The sequence below is a fragment of the Haliotis rufescens genome, unplaced genomic scaffold (genome assembly GCF_023055435.1).
Source record: "Haliotis rufescens isolate VD_foot unplaced genomic scaffold, xgHalRufe1.0.p SCAF_1, whole genome shotgun sequence".
Taxonomy (NCBI): Eukaryota; Metazoa; Mollusca; class Gastropoda; order Lepetellida; family Haliotidae; genus Haliotis; species Haliotis rufescens.
The window spans coordinates 28,639,350-28,661,808 of record NW_025963779.1 but is presented as its reverse complement, the minus strand read 5'-3'; the positions used below and the strand labels follow the sequence as shown (position 1 = coordinate 28,661,808).

At 44.4% G+C, this 22,459-nt stretch overlaps 2 protein-coding genes across 2 annotated transcripts; one reads left to right on the top strand and one right to left on the bottom strand.

Annotated features, from left to right (window-relative positions):
• Positions 1-7,700: 7,700 nt before the first annotated feature.
• Positions 7,701-11,482, bottom strand: LOC125384496 (pollen-specific leucine-rich repeat extensin-like protein 1). Its single transcript, XM_048403973.1, has 5 exons — positions 11,468-11,482; positions 10,125-10,371; positions 9,346-9,699; positions 8,559-8,882; positions 7,701-8,149 (listed from the first exon to the last, which is right to left on the bottom strand). The coding sequence occupies exons 1-5, from the start codon at positions 11,480-11,482 to the stop codon at positions 7,701-7,703; spliced, it is 1,389 nt and encodes a 462-aa protein (XP_048259930.1).
• A 2,510-nt stretch (positions 11,483-13,992) lies between these two features.
• Positions 13,993-19,118, top strand: LOC124149460 (palmitoyltransferase ZDHHC22-like). The gene is made up of 2 exons (XM_046521058.2): positions 13,993-14,119; positions 17,902-19,118. The coding sequence occupies exon 2, from the start codon at positions 17,915-17,917 to the stop codon at positions 18,956-18,958; it is 1,044 nt and encodes a 347-aa protein (XP_046377014.2). The 5' UTR covers positions 13,993-14,119; positions 17,902-17,914; the 3' UTR covers positions 18,959-19,118.
• The last annotated feature ends 3,341 nt before the right edge of the window (positions 19,119-22,459 follow it).

The window sequence follows — 22,459 nt, the reverse complement described above, 5'->3', positions numbered from 1 at the left end:
CGAGGTCATTGGAGGAAGACTTCTCCAAAACTCACATTTGCTCCGTGATTTAAGCGACCAATATCGTCAATGTTTGCAGTGGATCAGAATCTATTAGAGGATAACCCTATCTGATTAGATCACTTCCAAACTATGGTGTTTTTCCTACAGCGTCAGTTTGACCACAGGAAAATTCATCTTGAGACCGTTCTGACGGTGATTACCGTTACACCCAAGACTTTATAGCGTTTCCAACTGAGATGCTGGTTTCAAGGGCAGTCTATTACGTCAACCTTGATCATCTACTCCCCTGTTCAACGAACAGATCGCAGACACGCACGTCAAGTTCCCAAAAAGCTTGGAAAGTCCAAGTCAGGGAATTATAAGCCTAGAGGCGCGTTTCTCAGGGAAGACCAGCATTCCCTTACTGAGAAAGGGAGTGGCAGAGACAAGTCTCAAGGACGATTTCGTACTTATCGCACTATATCATGGTGTCCGTATAAGGGTAGAGTTAACCCCACCGTTGACCACAGTTTGATTGGGAAAATCCAACATAGACATACTGTTGGTAAGAAGAGCTGTAGAGTGGGTTCACAACCCAGTCTTTACTCCGGGGTTTTATCCTCACACCTACCTGGTACTCATGAAGGACCCATACAAGATGAGAATGATCCACAATCTCTGTGTTCAACGAACGTTTGACACTTCATCAGTCTCGACTATCCATCCCAACCGTAGACTTTTCAGGTCCAGTTCATTGGGGTTCACTACCAATGGTAGTATTTCCCATTTGACATTTCAGTGACACTTATGGCTATTTACAGGAGTAATGAAGCCAATAACTATCTACACGTGACGAACACTTGGTTCGAGTCGTAGATGGAGGGCGATCTACTGTATCATCAACACATGTCAATAACTGGGATAGTCAATCAACGAGGCGAAGTCGGGAGTATTCTCCTTCCTATTGACTTCAGTTCATAGGAGACCTGTTTAAGACAGACCAGGATATCCTATCTGTACCGAGGGACAGATGGCACAAGTTTCTACTTCTTTTGTCATCTACTCTACACCAACCACACACACTTCGCCAGTGGCAAGTGTTGCACAGGAGTTAACTAGCATGGGCCGCTTACAACAGCGACCAATTCAATTTTTTCCTGAACCCTTACATCAGGAGTCAGGATCCACTCAAGGCCATCACTCTACCGACTAAGCTAGAGCCTTGCCTCAATTTGTGGCGCTGAATGTCTGCGGAGTCTGTTTATTCGGGTTTTCCCCGAATACACACCTGTTTGTGGACGTCCCCTTTCAGGGACAGAGTCTTCACTTACAAGACCAGATAAGCTCAGGGCTATGGCCCGGCGCACAATGGAAGTGGCACATAAACAACTTGGAGTTGGAAGCTTTAATTCTGGCTATATCACATTGGCAGAATCAACTACAGTTAGCCCGACTCGCTATATCCACAGACAACAGCACTGCGGTGTGGTGCCTGTGCAATCGGGGAACAACACACTCCCACTCTCCACTTCTAAGGACATTCAGATTTCTTCCATCTAGTGGATCGGCTGTGACTAAGGTTCATAGTTCAGCACATCCCCGGATGTAGAAACATACTGGCCGATACTTTATCACGTCCAGACAGGGTGGCTCCCACTTAGTGGAAATTTCTCACAGAAGCATTCCAGTTACTGCTTCAGGAATTCAGGCAACCAAACATTGACTTGTTTATTACTTGCCTAGGCCACCAACTCATGACGTATATCTCCCCGTTGCCGGATCCGCAGACTTGGGCGGTGGACGAGTTCAGTATCACTTGGGAAGGGCAAAGAACTAAAACTCTTCTGCCACCACTTTTACTTCCCAAGGTGCTACAGGGGATCAAGGAGACAAGGTATCTCAATCTCTCCTTTGGTCGCACCATGGTAACCGTCGAGAGGGTAGTTCGTCAAGCTCGGAAAAATCTAAAACGATTCACTTCCCCTCTCACAGTGGTCCAACCTACTCATCCACCCTCAACAGAAAATTGCCTCCCCCAACGTCTGCACGCATGGTTCGTCTTTAAAAGGCATTTAAGTGCGAAGGGTTATTTCGACACGGGCAGCAAAGCTATAGCTTTAGTTCATCGTTACTCTCCCAGAGACGACGATGACAAGTGGGGATCACTTGAGACTTTTTACAGGGAAGAAAAGAATCAAGACCCTACGATTGCGTCACAATTCCTAGAGGAATACCTCCTACATTGCGTACCCAAAAACACTTGGAAGGTAGCACCATTACTATGTAATTGGCTGCAATTATCTTAGTGTTGGCCGTTTCCGGAAAATCACAGTGTGATTAAGGTCACGGAACTACAGGCCATATTATGCTCATTCAGGTTTGAGGATCAGAAGGCCAAGTTCCAGCCACCTGATTGGGACTTGAACGTGGTACTTCGAGGTTTGCGAGGGCCCCCTTCGAGCCCCTCATTGCATCATCATTTTCAAGCTCCTTCCCAGCGCGTGACAACTTCGTTACACTCTCGGTATAGTATAGAGAGCTCCGCGAACGGGCTATCGCTGTGAGGAGCTTGGACATCACCAAGGAAACAATGGTTTCTCTTGGCATTAGCAATGGCGGTACGGGTGAGCGAACTACATGTGATCGACTCAACCCGGATCCGTTTTGAGCATGGGACGCACGGAACGGGACATCTAGGGTTATGCTGGGATTTTATTGCTAAAATCTACTACCAGGCCAACCCGACCGTTCTTCACCATCCCACCGATATCGACTATTGTGGGAATCGTACATGGTGAAGTTCTCCTGGGCTCGGTGCGAGCAGTTCGAGTTTTCATTCGACGCTCCAAGACAAGGCGTGGTTCGTCCACGACAGAAGTTAGTCGCATAATCGCAAACACCATATCTATATGGTTACGCGCAGTAATCCTTCAGGCCTACGAGATCATCAAACGGAACTCGCCGAGAGCGAATTACCCTCAAGATCTCAAGATGTCAGCCTTACCAGGGCTCAACACGGCAATTGTGGTTTTGGAACAATCATGGAAGGATATTTCTGGAGATTCGACACATATTTTCGTTAGTCATAACCTTCGCGTTGTGACTCTCGAGGATGTCGAAGACGTTCGAAGTTTGGCCCTCTGGTTGTTATCCTGCAGATTGCCAACCACTGATGCAAATAATGAACTCGCCCTATACAGAGCCAGTCAACTTCCATGTGCAGTCACTCAGTCGCCACCAGTGGAAGAATATTAGACAATCTTGTTTGTCAGCGTCGGCTCTATGACGCAGTAAGTAAAGAATTAGCTGAATAGCTATTATTTTCTTTATTACTAAGCGTGTATAGGGAATTTCTCTTTAATTCCTATGTTCAATCTTTTTGATTTTTGAACATCCCTACCGTAATGGCGTTTTTGTCTGAACTTTTCCGCTTCACGGTTTATCGACCAAATGGGGTCGTATTGCAGGGTGTGAATTATTGAGGTTTCTGTATTCTGAAGGTTTACCCACCTCCAAACCGTCCGATACAGATGCATTAAGGAGTAATGCAGGATAAGTAAAAAATTTAGTAAAATCTAAATATTTTTTACATTTGTATACTTATCCTGCATTACTACGCTTAAGGCCCACCCGTCGTTAGACTTGCCTCCCCACTTTGGCTTCAGAAACCTCAAAAGTATGTTTTTCTAAGAGCTTGGGCGACAGGCAGTGATGTGAAGATGACCTTAGGTGTCATCAAGGTCACAGGACAGCGACGGAAGGCCACTGATTGGGACTTGAGAACAACAACTTTATTTCTTCACCCAGGACCTTCGCAGCGCTGTCCTTCTAGTTGTCGTAAGTAAGCAGTGAATGCATTAAGGAGTAATGCAGGATAAGTATACAAATGTAAAAAATATTTCGATTTTACTAATTTTATGTAATCCTAATTTCCAATTGAAACATGAAGTGGGGTTGTGTGGACTTACTAACTACCACATTCCCACGCTTCTATAGAGGCACAATCAGTCACTGTGTTAATTTAAAAAAATATTTTGTCAAGGGCACCGTTCCACAAAGCCATCTTAGCGCTACGACTATCGTAAGCCAGTGTTAAAGTACGAGAGTTACGATCACCTTAGCGCTAAGATATCTTTGTGGAACAGGGCCCAGATAGGGGTAAAACATTCATCTACTGGAAAAAATCATTATTTCTATGTTAATGTGCTAATTATTTTGCAAACGGTTAAAAACATTTAGACATTTGAGTTTCAGTTTCTTAATGCAGGGAGAATCCATTTCTGATGTCATACAGTGCTGTGACATTATGCAACAAGGTTACAATGCATACGCATCAAAATACAAAGAACCTTGTGGCATGACTCTCAGACGCTTTTGCTGATTGTTGTATGGGAATATTTCATGTTTTGTGAGATCAATGACGCTGTATCTTTGACAATTGGCCTTGTGTCTGTGATCCTCAGCAGCATCCCTTCATTTTGGCGATAGATTGACAAAACATATGTCATTAAGTGACTCCCGATTCACACAAGATGGCATTACAACACAACACAACACCCTACAAGGGGGGGCACGGGTGGCCCAGTCGTCTAAGGCGCCTCGATTCGCTTCGCAGAGTTACGTCCCTTGGGCAGGCCAGAAACCTATGATTGTGGGTTCAAATTCCGGTTCGCCCCAATTATGTTTCTAGGTTTGTCAGCACCATATCTGTGCTCGTAGGTTTCACCAAAGTGGTAAACGTCTTAGACCTGCATCACTTCGGGCTTTCCTCCCACATTAAGCTGACACGCCGTGATTTAACTGGAATAATGTTAAAAGTGGCGTTAAACCCGACTCACTCACTCACTCACTCAACATCCTACAAGCAGACATCCTTAAAGCCTTTCATTGACCCATTGTATTACTATACATATTTGATATGGATATTTTTACCTTCCACGATACACAAGACGGATTCTCATTATATGTCAACGGTCATTTTAATTAGAATGACATATGTGATTGTCCCTATCAAAAGTTGAGTAGTGTATATATTTGTTGGGTTGGGTATGGTACAAGCTGTTCTCATGAAGTGTTGTCTCAGTAGAAGCTATGATGTGATATATATTCTGCATGATCTGTATCTCATAATATAACGTCCAAACATTGTGTATCTGGTCTAACAACCCATCAAGTGTTCATGTGATTCCAGCTGTTATTTAGAGATTTGTGACATTGTTGAGCAAGGATTCTGGACTTTAGTTTGGTACAGATCCTTCTGGAGAGATACTACTCCACTTTTGATAGGGACATTCTTTCTATGATACACAAACCTGATTCTCATAATGTGTCAAGTGTATATTTAAACAATCTCATTAAAATAAGACCTCAGTTCTCGCTACCGCTAAACAAAGATCTGAGGACATCCCATTAGGGGTCACATCAGAACGACCTTTCATCCAACCAACCAGAGCATCGCTTACCAGATTATGAAAGTGACAGTCGAAATGTGATTTCTGATCATGTAGCCTCAAAAACTTTAACTCTGAATGATAGTTACAGGTTTAACGACTGTATCCATACAATCTAGACCATCTATTAGCCATTCCAGAGTGTTCTTTTGTTCAGGTTTCAAATTTGTAATCGAGAATTTGTCAAATTATGTTTCGAAGTGTAGTCGCCAATTTGAAATTAGTGCTGTAAAGCACGAGAAAGCTGCCTTCTGATTGGTCATTCCATTGGTCGGTCAAAGTTCGCGCAAGGTCGGTCTGACGTGACCCGTAATGGGATGTCCTCAGATCTTTGTTTAGCGGTAGCGAGAACTAAGATCTGATTTTAATGAGATTGATATTTAAATAGAATAACATATCTGATTCCCTATCAAAAGTTGAGTAGTATATATCATAAGATGTTAGATATTGGAATGAATCTCCCTGATTAAAAGTTTCTGAGCCTTAAAGACATTTTTTTTATCCAAAAAAACTAATTGAAAGTATGTTCTTTTCAACATTGAGCAGTAACATGGTGCTGTTTGGTTCTACAACATTATGTAAATTTGGTATACGACATACGATTAAATTTCTTGTTTCACATATCTTATTGATCTAAAGGCATAAAGACAGGAGATGAAATGAAATATGTTGTCATGGTTGATTTTATATATAAATTAAAACAAAAAGATGTTTAGAAAAGGTATATTTTCAATTACACTCTGTTATTTTGCAAAGTTTAGTGTAAAATCATCCATAAAAAAATGTCAGTTTGAAATTGCAGTACCGTATTCGACGTAGTAAGCGCCCCGCTCTAATTAGCGCCCACGGCGATATTTTTCTAATGTATTGGTAAGTGAACAATCCCAATTAGCACCCCTTTCGATTGATCAATGTACACAAGACTTATTTATTCATGTATAATACACACTCATGTGTTATATGCACCCTTAATTATGGGCAATTAAATTCTGGAAAAATATATCTGTCGTATATAAACATTTCAGGCCGTCAGCAGAAACCACTAAATTTATCTTTCAACTCTGTTTTTTCCACCAAAATAATATTCTAATAAGAGCCCCCTAGTTCTAATTTTGAGAGCGCCCTGGGCGCTTATTACTTCGAATACGGTATATCAATCTCAGTTTCATTAACCTTAAGTAATGTATTTGTATTAAATATATGTACCATATTAAATACAGTTGGAAGAATTGCATTGCTTCGCATTACATATACCATGGTAACTTGTAGTAAATTCACTACGTGACCAAGGGGCAAGAAGGCACCGTCTGAAACATTGTTGCAAATAATAAAGAAGTTGTTTTCCAAAAAAGCTCTATGTATTCATGTTTTGCCAACTACCAAAGACTTGATCAAGGGGGTTAGGCTATGGGTTCTGATGAATCATTGGTGAATCAGAATAATAAGTGCAAGTGTTAATGTGTCAGGCATTATTGGAATTTTGAATTAGTTTAGAGTGAATTTTTTGTTTGTAGATATGGGATTTCAACTATCAACTTTCTTTGATACATTGATTCTTGATCTGACGGGGGGGAAACATACATTATTTTTGGTGACGAGAAACTCATATATTGACGTTATGATCTCAACGGATACTGTTTTTATCTGTTTTTTTGACTGTATTTCTATATCTCCAAAGTTACCCAAACTTATGAAATGCCTCACCTTTGTGGTCTGATCTTTGGTATCTTAGACTATTATTTTGATAATGATAACAATTTTTCCAGTGATTTGTCCAGATCCCGATAGTCATCCGACTCGATCGCCGATAGACAATGGCATTGCCATGTTTATTTGTAAACACTGAAAGTAGTAGCTGGCTGACCTATTATGTTGATGTATATCTGTATATGACCCCAACGAGTACAGTTTTTATCCGTTGGCTGTATCATAACGAGAAACCTACCTATATGAAAAATAATTTTATATTTCAATGATGTTGATTTTTAAGATGTCTCTTGCTCATGGCATACTATTGTCTAGTTTTGTTAGTATTTGAGTTTATTTTAACCAATGTACATAAAACTAAAAACAAAATTAGAATATTTTATTGCCTAGACATTTGTTATATATAGCTTTGATTGTTATACAATATACACATGCACAGTTATTCACTTTTGTTACGTTTACAAAACATCTGAGTTTACAGAGTTATCTTGCTGTTTCCTTCACTAAGAGGGATGTGTATTTGTGTTAGTGCACAGAGTGGGTCATGTCTTGTTATTTACGCTACCATCTACAAGGGGCCTTAGCATGAGGACTGTGGACTTCTGGGAGGTTGCTGGGAGTTCCTTTGGACTCCTGGGGACCTGAGTGCTGGGGTTTGCTGTGGACTCCTGGGGCCTGTGTGCTGGGGTTTGCTGTGGACTCCTTGGGACCTGAGTGCTGGGGGTTGCTGTGGACTCCTGGGGCCTGAGTGCTGGGGGTTGCTGTGGACTCCTGGGGCCTGAGTGCTGGGGTTGCTGTGGACTCCTGGGGACCTGAGTGCTGGGGGTTATTATGGACTCCTGGGGCCTGTGTGCTGGGGTTGCTGTGGACTCCTGGGGACCTGAGTGCTGGGGGTTGCTGTGGACCTCTGGGGACCTGAGCGCTGGAGGTTACTATGGACACCTGGGGACCTGAGTGCTGGGGGTTACTATGGACTCCTGGGGCCTGTGTGCTGGGGTTGCTGTGGACTCCTGGGGACCTGAGTGCTGGGGGTTACTGTGGACCTCTGGGGACCTGAGCGCTGGGGGTTACTATGGACTCCTGGGGCCTGTGTGCTGGGTGTTGCTGTGGACTCCCAGGGCCTGAGTGCTGGGGGTTGCTATAAACTCTCAGGGCCTGAGTGTTGGGGGTTGCTCCGAACTCCCAGGACCTGTGTGCTGGGGGTTGCTATAAACTACCAGGGCCTTAGTGCTGGGGGTTGCTGTGGACCCCTGGGGCCTGTGTGCTGGGGGTTGCTATTAACTTCCAGGGCCTTAGTGCTGGGGGTTGCTATAAACTCCCAGGGCCTTAGTGCCAGGGGTTGTTGTGGACCTCTGGGGACCTTAGTGCTTGGGGTTACTATAAACTCCCAGGGCCTTAGTGCTGGGGGTTGCTATAAACTCCCAGGGCCTTTGTGCTTGGGGTTGCTATGAACTTCCAGGGCCTTAGTGCTGGGGGTTGCTATGAACTTCCAGGGCCTGAGTGCTGGGGGTTGCTGTGGACTCCCAGGGCCTGTGTGCTGGGGGTTATTATGGACTCCTGGGGCCTGTGTGCTGGGGTTGATGTGGACTCCTGGGGACCTGAGTGCTGGGGGTTGCTGTGGACCTCTGGGGACCTGAGCGCTGGAGGTTACTATGGACACCTGGGGACCTGAGTGCTGGGGGTTACTATGGACTCCTGGGGCCTGTGTGCTGGGGTTGCTGTGGACTCCTGGGGACCTGAGTGCTGGGGGTTACTGTGGACCTCTGGGGACCTGAGCGCTGGGGGTTACTATGGACTCCTGGGGCCTGTGTGCTGGGTGTTGCTGTGGACTCCTGGGGACCTGAGTGCTGGGGGTTGCTATAAACTCTCAGGGCCTGAGTGTTGGGGGTTGCTCCGAACTCCCAGGACCTGTGTGCTGGGGGTTGCTATAAACTACCAGGGCCTTAGTGCTGGGGGTTGCTGTGGACCCCTGGGGCCTGTGTGCTGGGGGTTGCTATTAACTTCCAGGGCCTTAGTGCTGGGGGTTGCTATAAACTCCCAGGGCCTTAGTGCCGGGGGTTGTTGTGGACCTCTGGGGACCTTAGTGCTTGGGGTTACTATGGACTCCCAGGGCCTGTGTGCTTGGGGTTGCTATGAACTCCTGGGGTCTGAGTGCTGGGGGTTGCTATAAACTCCCAGGGCCTTAGTGCTGGGGGTTGCTATAAACTCCCAGGGCCTTTGTGCTTGGGGTTGCTATGAACTTCCAGGGCCTTAGTGCAGGGGTTGCTATGAACTTCCAGGGCCTGAGTGCTGGGGGTTGCTGTGGACTCCCAGGGCCTGTGTGCTGGGGGTTGCTGTGGACTCCCAGGGCCTGTGTGCTGGGGGTTGCTGTGGACTCCCAGGGCCTGTGTGCTGGGGGTTGCTGTGGACTGCCAGGGCCTGAGTGCTGGGGGTTGCTGTGGACTCCCAGGGCCTGTGTGCTGGGGGTTGCTGTGGACTCCCAGGGCCTGTGTGCTCGGGGTTGCTGTGGACTCCTGGGGCCTGTTAGCTGGGGTTGCTGTGGACTCCTGGGGCCTGTGTTCTGGGGGTTGCTATGAACTCCCAGGGCCTGAGTGTTGGGGGTTGCTGTGGACTCCTGGGGCCTGTGTGCTGGGGGTTGCTATGAACTCCCAGGGCCTGTGTGCTGGGGGTTGCTGTGGACTCCTGGGGCCTGTGTGCTGGGGTTGCTGTGGACTCCTGGGGCCTGTGTGCTGGGGGTTGCTATGAACTCCCAGGGCCTGTGTGCTGGGGGTTGCTGTGGACTCCTGGGGCCTGTGTGCTGGGGGTTGCTGTGGACTCCTGGGGCCTGTGTGCTGGGGGTTGCTATAAACTCTCAGGGCCTGTGTGCTGGGGGTTGCTATGAACTCCCAGGGCCTGTGTGCTGGGGGTTGCTGTGGACTCCTGGGGCCTGTGTGCTGGGGGTTGCTGTGGACTCCTGGGGCCTGTGTGCTGGGGGTTGCTATAAACTCTCAGGGCCTGTGTGCTGGGGGTTGCTATGAACTCCCAGGGCCTGTGTGCTGGGGGTTGCTGTGGACTCCTGGGGCCTGTGTGCTGGGGGTTGCTGTGGACTCCTGGGGCCTGTGTGCTGGGGGTTGCTATAAACTCTCAGGGCCTGTGTGCTGGGGGTTGCTATGAACTCCCAGGGCCTGAGTGTTGGGGGTTGCCGTGGACTCCTGGGACTCGACTGCCTGGGGTTGCTGTGGCCCCCCAGGGCCTGGGGGTGGTCATATGGCAATAATAAGTCAACAATGTGATTTTCATCCTATTTTGGGAGGACAAATCAGTGGGGACCTTGATAGATACAGTTCCTTATTTTACAGATTTTGTCAATATGCCATGAGACAGATTCAGACATAATATAAAATTATGATTAAAATAAATTTAGTTTTCGAAACACTTTGTCATCAGGGTTTTGAATCAATCTGAATGTTGCCAAAAATCAGCAAAATGGTTGTGTAATATACTATTTAGAAAATATTCATGTAGATTCCAAGTTTTGTTATGTCCGTCTACACTTACATGAAACCTGTTGATTGTCCTAGAATAACAGGAATGGTCACAAATGATTTATTATTATGTATAGAGAATCATGCTTGTGTTATAAACACAAAGATATTGTATGTGTAAAACATGGTGTTGGGGTAGTGGTATATATTTAAGGAAACTCTGGTTTAGGCAAGAAGGTTTTGTTATTGCTTGTGACTGAGAAAGGTCTGGTTTTGATTCCTACTTGCAGAATTGTTATGGTGTGTCATAGTCACCTTTTACAGTTCATGGTTTTTGTGAATGTTATCATGTCATGTTGAAACAAATTACATTCAGTGAACCAATTACAATATTTAGCCTGGATCTTCAGAGATATGTTTTTCACATGATTTTATGTTGATGAAAGTAACATTGGGTGTTTGTTGAGAATCGCAAAACCAGTGAGAGTAAACTTGTTGCTGTGTTCTCTTTTGTTTTGTCTTTATTTGTTAGACCATTACTTCAACGTATCACGTCCATGAATGTGTCAAGTGAGTATGTCGGTGAGTATCCATAGCAGCTTGTCTGGATGGAAGGGAGAATCTCATTCATGGTTTCACATTACATTCTCCCATCAGCTGGGAGTGAAACTGACCCCCCCCCCCCCCCCCATGCACTGACCTCCCTCTCTGTTGTGATAGCATTGCACACTTTGGGTGACCCTTCATTCTATATAAGTGGGGGTGGGGGGTATATTGTTATTGGTATTGGGTCATCTTTCAGTATATGTAATGTAAATATTTCCTTTAACCCCAATTAAGGGGTTCTAGACACAATCTAATTACCATTTTCTGTACCATGGTTGTTTTGCCATGGTAATGATGATGTGAAGAGAGGCATTCTTCAAAAGATTAAACAGGTGAAGATACATTTGCGGGCAGAAACTAATATGCCTGCCAAGAATGCTGCCATCCTCAATCGTGTCTTGACGTACTACCTCCAAAACGATTGCCTGACTGTTTCAGAAGATCCACCCGTGACACACCTCAGAGCAGGAGCTGGGGACACTGATGACAGGTTTTTCGTCATATCCGAGTCATCCATGAAAGTGTGCCTAGATGTAGCAGAGCAGCATGGGCAGAAATGTTCAAGTAAACTGTCTCTGAAGCAGACCAACTACAAAGGTGCTGAACCATAATGACTCACTCACTCACTCATTGATAGATTGTGACATCTATTCTTGTAGCAGAAGCTCTTACTTAGATGGACCGCTTCAGTCCGTGAAAGGTAGGGATATAGCATCTGCACAGAGAGCTGAAGGCAGGGGTTTTGATCCCCAGACGCATCATACCAAAAGACCCGCAAAGATCCGGGAAGAGAATAGGTTCTTCAGCAACCCATGCCTGTTGTAAGAGGCGAGATCGTTGTCACTTGGTTGATGCTTATCATATCCTAATTGCGTAGATCGCTGAATCACTGAATTGTTCCAGTCCAGACTCAATTATTTACAGACTACCATCATAAAGCTGGAATATTGCTGAGTGCAGCATTAAACAACAAACAAACAAATCATGACACAAGATGTTAAATGACAGTACTTCTTGTTACCCTGGCTGGCGCTTGGCATTAGGGATTAAAACAAGAATCAGTATACTGTCGATAAAAAGAAGCGTCCCATGCTGTCAGGTAGTCCTGCCCGATGACTGGATTTTATGTATGTATATTTTTCATATTTTCTTTAAAGCCTAGACAAGTCTAGATCACACTAAACCAAGTCTAGATTCCTTGATTCCACAGTCATGTCAGTTTCGTAGGGGGACCAACAGAAATAGCTGTCAGTATTTTAATGGGAGTTTTATCTTATCGGAAAGAGAACTAAAAAAAAAAATGCCTTGTGCTTGTAAGGTGTAACTTGCCCCAACTTTTGGCACTGAAGACAGAGCTGCTTGGGTAGCAGTGGGGGAGAGATGGTGGGAGGGAGGGAGAGGGTACTCAGAGCTACACAGATAGGGATAGTCCTGCGCCATGACTGATGAAGATATATATACAAAAAAAATTAGTTTTAGTTTAGCCATCAGGGTACATGGGGATTTGTAGAATTTGCTAACCAATTTCTTATGCCGGGGATCGGGTAGCCTAGTGGTAAAAGCGTTTGTTCGTCACGCCGAAGACCCGATTTCGAATCCTCACATGGGTACAATGTGTGAAGCCCATTTCTGGGGTCCCCCGCCATAATATTGCTGGAATATTGCTAAAAGCGGCGTAAAACCATACTCACTCACTCACTTGTGCTGGGCAAAATACAAATATATACTCACAAAAAGAAACATGACCTGTGGAAACATAGAGAAGTATGTCAATTAAGAAGAGCTGTTTCCAATGTGTACCACTGAATGACATAACTAACAATCAGTCAAGTGTTATCCCAGAGTGACTTGATTCTTATCAGGATATGCTGCATGTGATTTCCAAACTTTACACTAATCCTGCACAAGACAAATGGTGCATCTCGAATCATGGATCTGTAACGTCACATGTGATGCAATCATGAGCTTCAGTTCACACAACATACCAGTATGTTTGTTTGTACATCAGACCGATCTAATATCTCTTAAATATGCGTAAGACTTCATATATTAAGCAACATGTATGGTATTTGCGTTTCTTTTGGCAGTGAGTATATTGGTGTAACCCAAATTTTAGCACCTGACTAAAAGATCAAAATTTCTTATTCAGAAACACGATAAAGAAATGAAGACAAATAATTTTAGAAAACTGACATCTGATAGCCCCCCCAAACCATGCATTCTTCTTTTAGATTTGGAGGTCAAAGTTTGCACAGAGTTCACCTGGTTCGACCTTCTATGGAGTGTTTGTCTGATCTGCATGCTGACAAAAAATTGGAGGGGTAATTTTTGTGACATCATGAAACATTACAAGTTCTTTGCACTTTGATTTCAATTCATTTCTTGAATTGTTAGAATAAATTTGCATAAATACATAGCTTCCTCATTGTCAACTCCATACTTGATAGAAAGGGAGAGTTGTGTACCAGTAAATGAATCTTCCATTGAACAGAAGAAGCCATGGCAACGAGACAAAGCGTGAAATAAACAGGTGCGAGGAGCAATATTTTTCCATGACCCTCCCATAGAGACTCTCACGACCCACCACCCCCAATATTGAATTACCCCATCCACCCCCACCCCTTGCACGAAACCTTGACAAATGTTACACACATCATACTTATAGGCCTATGTGTAGATCTGAAATAAAGTAGAGCTTGGTATTGGCTTTCTGTCACTAATTCGGCTACAAAACGTAGCACGATAAACCCTGACACGCACTGGGTCACATCAATGGGATGGTTGTCAAGGGCAACACAATAACAGCCATGTTCTCCTGCAAGACTGAACAGGCAATGCACGATATCGGGAGTACTGTGAGGTTGTCTGTTGCGACACGGAACTAAATCCTAACGAAATTCACGAGTCCAGGTGAGAATTTATATATTTTCTGTGAAATCACGGATTGCATGTTAACATATTGTTCTGCTTGATTGATCACCGAATCGTATTTTGTGAACCAACTAACATGTTGAATCCGGAGGTTTGTATTTTACGAAGAATTGAACAAAATTTAAAATATAATAACAATCCAAGCTAAATGGTAAAACATAACATCGTGAAATGCATTTTAGGAGAGAAATTTCCCCGAGTTTGAGCATCGGGGTCGGCTACAAGAGTTATTTCCCCTGTTCCATAGCGATCTCCGTGCTTTGACTTCCTAAACCTTGTGTTGGTTTGTTGTTTAACGCCGTACTCAGCAATATTCCAGCTTTTTGACGGCGGTCTGTAAATAATCGAGTCTGGACCAGACAATCCTGTAATTAATATCACGAGCATCGATCCATACAATTGGGATTCGATGACTTGCATCAACCTAGTCAGCGAGCCTAATCACCCGATCCCATCAGTCGCCTCTTTCGACAAGCATGGGTACCTATGAATACCTATTCTACCCCGTATCTTCACGGGTCTCAAGCTTATGAACAAGTTTATATACAAGTATGGGACTTTGTGATCATCTTAACGCTAATATCGCATTATGCCATTACGTGATTTGTCATTTCCGAAAATAATGGTTATATATTATTTAAATTTGAACGTAATAAAACAAGAGATGCTAACACGAGACACAAGGTTGAGATTCTATTCATCATCTAAAATCGTTTTTCCAACTTTTTTTAATTTGTAAACATAATTACCAGTGTCTCTAGTGTAACAAATACAGCCAACCAGCCTCAGCAGCAGAGAGATTAGTGATGTCATTTGATTGTGACGTCTTGTTAACGATGATGTCACAATGATCTGCAAATCATTGTGATGCAATTTCATGAATTATCCTGGGGAAGCTATTTTTGGATGATAAATATAGAATACTAAACGAGCTCCCGTGTAATACCAATTTTATGAAACGAGTGAATAGTTGTGGTATCTGACGAGCGAAAGCGAGTCAGATACCACAACTATTCACGAGTTTCATAAAATTGGTTTTACACGGGAGCGAGTTTAGTATTTTATTTATTACTTGCAATTTATAACGTTTTTTGAATTATACTGTTGAGTATGAATAGGCTGACACCTACATGATCCACGACATAGTCCAATTGAGTTTAACAGAATAATACTTCAAACACGTCAAAAGTTGAAACGTATGAATTTCATACCATACAACGGGTCTACCTTTAGAATTCACAAAATTATCGTAGGGCTAAGACTTTCGCATCTCACATACTTTAACTTAGACCAACGACTGTCGTTGCGCTACAATACGATCGCCTTGTGGAACGGGCCTTGCACCTGAAAGTTTTCAATAACGTCACAATACCCGATGACGTAATTTGTGGAATTTTGATGCAAGATCCATCGGCGAAACAATGCCATGTGACGTCAGCCTAGCAACAAGGTTGCTGGGGTCATCGAGTGTGCATAAGCTCCTCTCAGTGATCTATCAACTCCACACGCAATGTCGCTGAATAAGCCAAGAGATGTTGAGAGCTTTCAATATTTGTTCGTGAAACGTGTTCCGAGAGTACATAAGCACGCGTTTTGGTATTACACAATGTGTAATAAAGCTGTATGTTTATTAAACGGGTGATCTCTTCACGGGCAAGTAATAAATAGTGGTTATCACGCGCGAGTGTTTCGGGGTGGTAAATACCCTGTACCCTGTATTTTGATTGTGATAACAACTTTCCCAGTAATGTGTAATCCCCGGTGGTCAATCCGACTCGATCGGCGATAGACGAGGGCGACGCCATGTTTGTAAACACTGAATGCAGTACCTACCTAACCTTTTATATTAGCGTATTTATCCGTAAATGACCCCAATGGATATCGCTCTTATGCGTTGGCTTCAATCTCCCGAGGAATCCATTATAAGATAAACATATTATTTCACTCGAGTGTGATATCTGATTTATAGTTTTATATAAATACAGAATTTCGTCACTAAGTATCTTTAATAAATTACCGTATATAATTGTTGAAAGATGGGGTGTAATTGTTTCCGATATTTTCATAGTGCACTTGAGATATTCTCAGAGCTAATCGGTCAGTTTGTGCCATGGGACATCGAGAACATTATGTGGGAGGGCGCCATTCACGTTTGCTCATGACGTCCAAATTTGATACCTATTTTTTTAGAGAGTGAGTTTGGTTTTACGCCTCTTTTAGCAATATTCCAGCAATATCACGGCGGGGGACACCAGAAATGGGCTTCACACATTGTACCCATGTCGGGATTCGAACCCGGGCCTTCGGCGTGACGAGCGAACGCTTTAACCACTAGGCTACCCGACCGCCCCCCTTATTTTTTAAAAATTATCTCAGCAGGAAATGGGGTATGAAGTATGTTTGTAGGGTTAATATTTATGTTTGAGGGCATCCCTGTCCGGTATCCTGCAACTTCTGCTTGTCTCATGAGGCGACCAAGGGGATCGGGTGGCCAGGCTCGGTGACCTAATTGATTGCGGGTCGCGTGGGACTTCTCGTATTTAAACCCCGCGCCTTATTACGGAAATAACAGTTTCTCATTTAAAATATCTTATCCGAAATTAAGCCCAGGGTCAATTTCGGACGCTCGCGCTATCTTACCTAATAATAGGGGAAGACATTTGCAGAAAAAAAGAAGTTTAACTGAGAAAATATGATAGATTGATTTTACATTTGAACAGGAAGTAACATCATGGAATGCCCAACTTGAACTTCTTGTTGAATGTACATTAAGATTTGCCATGTGGAGTGAATCCCCAAGCATTAACTTTCGAAGGGGGTAAGGTATTAATTTAAGGAACACCACTCCAAAATTAGAAACTGAATCTAAGCCCACAGGCCTAAATACAGAACTATTTTCCGTTTTTAAGCCCTGGGGTGTAAACCCGCGTAGGCCCATATGCGGGAAGTCCCGACGGCGTGGAGTTTGTTCATTATATCAATCACTGGTTTATCTAGCCCAGACTCTAGCTATTATTGACAGGCCGCCGTCATATAGCTTGAGTATTAATGAGTGCGGCGTTAAACAACAAAGAAACAAACTTTACTTTCGTTCAATCATGGTGTGTAATATTTCAAGAATGTTTATCTCTTTGGATTAATTTTTTTAAAATACCAAAAATTCAATTTCTCTCATGTTTCCGATGAGATAAACTTGGCACTTGGATATTTGTTATAGTCTTTCTCTATGTCAGTGGCATTCCATGGAAAACTGTTGAGTACTGAATTTGTTTGTGAAGTGGCATCACTGAGATAGAGATATATCTAGTACCACCCCAGAAGATCCAGGTTAGATTTATCTTCAGCAACCCATGACTGTCTGAGAGTAGACTAAGGGGATCGTATGGTCAGGCTCGCTGACTTGTTTGATGCATATCATCACATCCCTATTGCTTAGATCGATGCTCATGATGTCGATCACTGGGTTGTTTGGTAGAGACTCGATTATTTACAGACCGCCGTCATATAGTTGGACTATTTCTGAGTGCAGCGTTAAACAACAAACAATTCTGCAGCGCAATATCAGAGATGTATCATTGGTCATTTCCTTCTCATATATCTGACCGCATTACCGGTTACCGTGAAAGATGGTTGACTCTCCATTAATTATTAGCTAAATTTGACATCGATAACTTATTCCGGGCTTAGTGCTGTTATTTGTAAATTCACTGTTTTACATTCGCTAGTATTTCAATAATCGGCATTTGTTCTTTTTTCCACAGCCGAATAAGCCAAATGCCTCACGTGATGAACGCGTCACATCGAGTTACCATAGAAACAGACTCAAACAAGGACCTCAGCTTCAAGGAGAAGGTGCGACGCCATTTTGCGAAAGGACGCCCAAAAGATGACAAAGCAAAATACATAACACGGACATTGTTTGTTTTCCAAGCCATTACTCAACTTCACGTATCGCTCAAGTTCCTCGTCCCCCATATATTTCAAGATTATGACCCTTGGACCCAGTATTACATCAAAGTGGGCGTCTGTTACCTCTGCATAAACGCCGTGGCCAACTGGCTCTGTGTCATGTTGTACGACACGTCGTTTCAAAGGACAAAGGATCGTCCCGAATACTATGTGGAAGCTGTTTGTGAGAATAACCCAGATCACTTTGTTGGTAGAATCGAAAGTCAGGACAAAAATGGCAATATACCCAGCAATTCGGACACGGATGATTGGTCGTCGTGGGATTATTGTACCATCTGCCAAATGTCCACTCCGCCACGTGCCCATCACTGTGACTACTGCAAGAAGTGTATTCTGAAACGAGACCACCACTGTTTCATGGTCGGGACCTGTATAGGCTTTAAGAACCAGCGTTATTTCATAATCCTTGCGTTTTACTCAACCGTTATAGGTCTTTTAGAAGGGTATTTCACAGGAAAGTATTTGTACGACGTATTTGTACCCAATTCCTGCTTCACGGACTTCTTTCTCCCGGTGACGTTTTACAGACTGATCTTTGGTAACATTGACATTCTGACCTTCCTGCTGATATTCCACTCCCATCTTTTAGTCCCGATGGGTTTAATTGCGTCCATCTATTTCGTAAGTCAAATGATAATTGTGTCTCAAGGTCTCACGATTTATGAAATCGCCAAAAAGGTGGCAGTCAAGTGCACTCGACCCGTCAGTGAAAACTTTCGAAGCGTTTTCGGAGACTTCTGGGGACTAAACTTCCTGTTTCCGGCGCAGATCATTTTTCGTCAGAGAGAAGATGGAAAATCCTGGGACGGCATGAAAATCATGAAGCGAACAAAGGTGGCGAAATCTTGATACAGTTGGCCTTAGATATAGTGCTTAGTACACCACTGATGTGAGTGAGTATGGTATTACGCCGCTTTTAGCAATATTCCAGCAAAATCACGGCGGGGGACACCGGAAAATGGGCTTCACACATTAAAAACATATGGGGAATCGAACCCGGGCCTTCGAGCCAACGCTTTAACCACTAAGCTACCCCACCGCCCCCAGAGAGAGAGAGAGAGAGAGAGAGAGAGAGAGAGAGAGAGAGAGAGAGAGAGAGAGAGAGAGAGAGAGAGAGAGAGAGAGAGAGAGAGAGAGAGAGAGAGAGAGAGAGAGAGAGAGAGAGAGAGAGACCAAACAAAACAGCATTTTGCGAAATAATGTTGACTGGTTTTGTGACCGTGGAACATAGCTCCTGATTGTGTCCGAAACTGAACGCAGTTTTAATTGAGAAAAATCATTTAAGAATCATAGATGGCGTTTCTTATTAAGGATTGACTGTGGATATATTTCGGTTCAATGAGGTCTGAATCGAAAAACCGATGTGCAAACTGTGATAATCCGCGTATCTGCATTGGTTTGTCAGCGCCATACCGGATTTCCCACCTGAATCTGACACGTCATGCTACAACTGAAATACTGTTGGAAGCACTCTGTCTCCATGACGTTTTAATTTTGAGACGCAACCGCAACTTTTGAAGGCAGCTAAACATTTTATTCTGTCATCTCCATTGCTCATGCCAAACAGTTTAGTTTCACATGTATGGTTGAATAAATAATGTCATCCCCTTGTTAGTTCAGTTCCTGTATGTTCGATATGAGTGTTGTGTTAACCAGGTGAGTGTTGTGTTAACCAGGTGAGTGTTGTGTTAACCAGGTCTCTTAATATAGAACAATAGTAATTCTTCTCGGTTTTAAGCTGCGCTCGACAGTATTTCAGTTAAATCACCACGTATCATGTTCTCACACACACGCACATGCACACACATACGCACGCACGCTTGGGCGGGCGCGGACACGCACACACACACACAAACACAAACACACACGACTCTTCTGTGCATGGTGTGATTGTGTTCAGGTGACCACGTGACAGAGTTGAACGCAAGTCTGTAGATGTCGATACACCAATGAAGGAGGGTATATTAACCGAACATGTATGTATAACATGGCTTTTGCGCAACGTGGAGATTTATGTGATATTCCAAAGATATTCGTCACGATATGGTTGAAATATTGCCGAAGTGACGTTAAACTTTAACTCACTCACTCACACGGGCCTTCAACGTGACGAGCGAACGCTTTAACCACTAGCCTACCCGACCGGCCCAAACGTCCGAAGGGCTGCATCCTCCCAGCTGTATGGCGGTGACCTGTACACTGTGTCAAGATGCAGCAGCTGTATAGCGGTAACATGTACACTGTGTCAAGATGCAGCAGCTGTATGGCGGTGACCTGTACTCTGTGTCAAGATGCAGCAGCTGTATGGCGGTTACCTGTAAACTGTATCTTGATGCAACAGCTGTATGGCGGTGACCTGTACGCTGTGTCAAGATGCAGCAGCTGTATGGCGGTGACCTGTACACTGTATCTTGATGCAGCAGCTATATGGCGGTGACCTGTACTCTTAGTCAAGATGCAGCAGCTGTATGGCGGTTACCTGTACACTGTGTCAAGATGCAGCAGCTGTATGGCGGTGACCTGTACACTGTGTCAAGATGCAGCAGCTATATGGCGGTGGCCTGTACACTGTGTCAAGATGCAGCAGGTGCATGGCGGTGACGTGTACTCTGTGTCATGATGCAGCAGCTGTATGGCGGTGACCTGTACACTGTGTCAAGATGCAGCAGCTGCATGGCGGTGACCTGTACACTGTGTCAAGATGCAGCAGCTGCATGGCGGTTACCTGTACACTGTGTCTTGATGAAGCAGCAGTAAGGCGGTCAACTGTACGCTGTGAGTGAGTGAGTGAGTGAGTTGGGTTTAACGCCGCTTTTAACAGTATTCCAGTTATATCACGGCGTGTCAGCTTACTGTGGGAGGAAAGCCCGAAGTGATGCAGGTCTCGGACGTTTACCACTTCGGTGAAACCCACGAGCACGGGTATGGTGCTGACAAACCTAGAAACATAATCGGGGCGAACCGGGATTCGAACCCACAATCATAGGTTTCTGGCGTGCCCAAGGGACGCAACTCTGCACAGCGAATCGCGGCGCCTTAGACGACTTGGCCACCCGTGCCCCCCTGTACGCTGTGTCATGATGCAGCAGCTGTATGGCGGTGACCTGTACACTGTGTCATGATGCAGCAGCTGTATGGCGGTGACCTGTACACTGTATCTTGATGCAGCAGCTATATGGCGGTGACCTGTACACTGTGTCAAGATGCAGCAGCTGCATGGCGGTGACGTGTACTCTGTGTCATGATGCAGCAGCTGTATGGCGGTGACCTGTACACTGTGTCAAGATGCAGCAGCTGCATGGCGGTGACCTGTACACTGTGTCAAGATGCAGCAGCTGCATGGCGGTGACCTGTACACTGTGTCAAGATGCAGCAGCTGCATGGCGGTGACGTGTACACTGTGCCTTGGTGCAGCAGCTGTATGGCGGTGACATGTACACAGTGAGTAAGTGAGCAGCAGTCTTGCAGTCTTGCAGCTATTCGTGGCGGCTCCACACTGTGTCTCTGATACGGATGTTTTATGGTGGTGACTGAACTGTGGACTATGAACCCAGTCAAACAGTATTTCTGTTATATCGCGGCTTGTCATGTTTAAGGTTATGGGTAATGCCCTACGACACGTTGACGAAACCCGCGAGCAAGCGTATGGTGCTGACATATCAAGGATCATTGTTAGGTTGAATCTGGGTTTTCGGGAATTCAAACTCTCAGCGCATTCTGGCGCGACAAAGAGATGTTACTCTCCACATCCGTGCCACCAACCCAGTGTTAAATTAGGGGGTACAGCACAATATCCTTGTAAGTGAGACAATCATGTGTAATTTAGAGTCCGTTCTACCCCTGAAATCCAGCATGAGGACAATTATTTTGTACTTTTTGTCAGTGGTCGGCAGTTTAACTCCTGAGAGCTTTCTTGGACTACAATCCTTCCCCTCGCCGAATCACTTGTAGCACATGTGATGTCTCCCTAGGCAAGTGACTTTGTTCGAAATATGCCGCTGGGCACACAGCAGTGAATGGGTACCCGGTAGGATGAGACTGTTAATCTTCTAGCACTTCACCAGGGAGCAGAGAAAGAAATTCGAATGTAAACTGATCCACTGACCGGAGTTTAATGAAGCCCCATAACCATTCATTTGTTGAATGGAATCGGGCGCACCTTTTATGGACTTTTTTTTATTTGTATTACTTTGTATCTATTGTAACGGATCCCTATCCACCATAATGCGAATCATAATGTACTTCGGACGGGTGAATGGTAAGCACACGAACGCGCGCACGCACAAACACATCTGGCGTTCTGAGGTCCTGTTCTCCTCGGATCCCTGAAGCGGTAACACGCCCGTCACA

Bases quoted from the DNA above. Each gene is read 5' to 3' on its own strand.
- LOC125384496 (XM_048403973.1), bottom strand. The intron at 8,883-9,345 runs GTTTATAGCAAC...AGTAACCCCCAG, and splicing joins CAAGCACAAAGGCCCTGGGA to CACTCAGGTCCCCAGGAGTC. The intron at 8,150-8,558 runs GTTTATAGCAAC...TCAGGTCCCCAG, and splicing joins CAAGCACAAAGGCCCTGGGA to GAGTCCACAGCAACCCCAGC.
- LOC124149460 (XM_046521058.2), top strand. From the start codon at position 17,915: ATGCCTCACGTGATGAACGCGTCACATCGAGTTACCATAGAAACAGAC.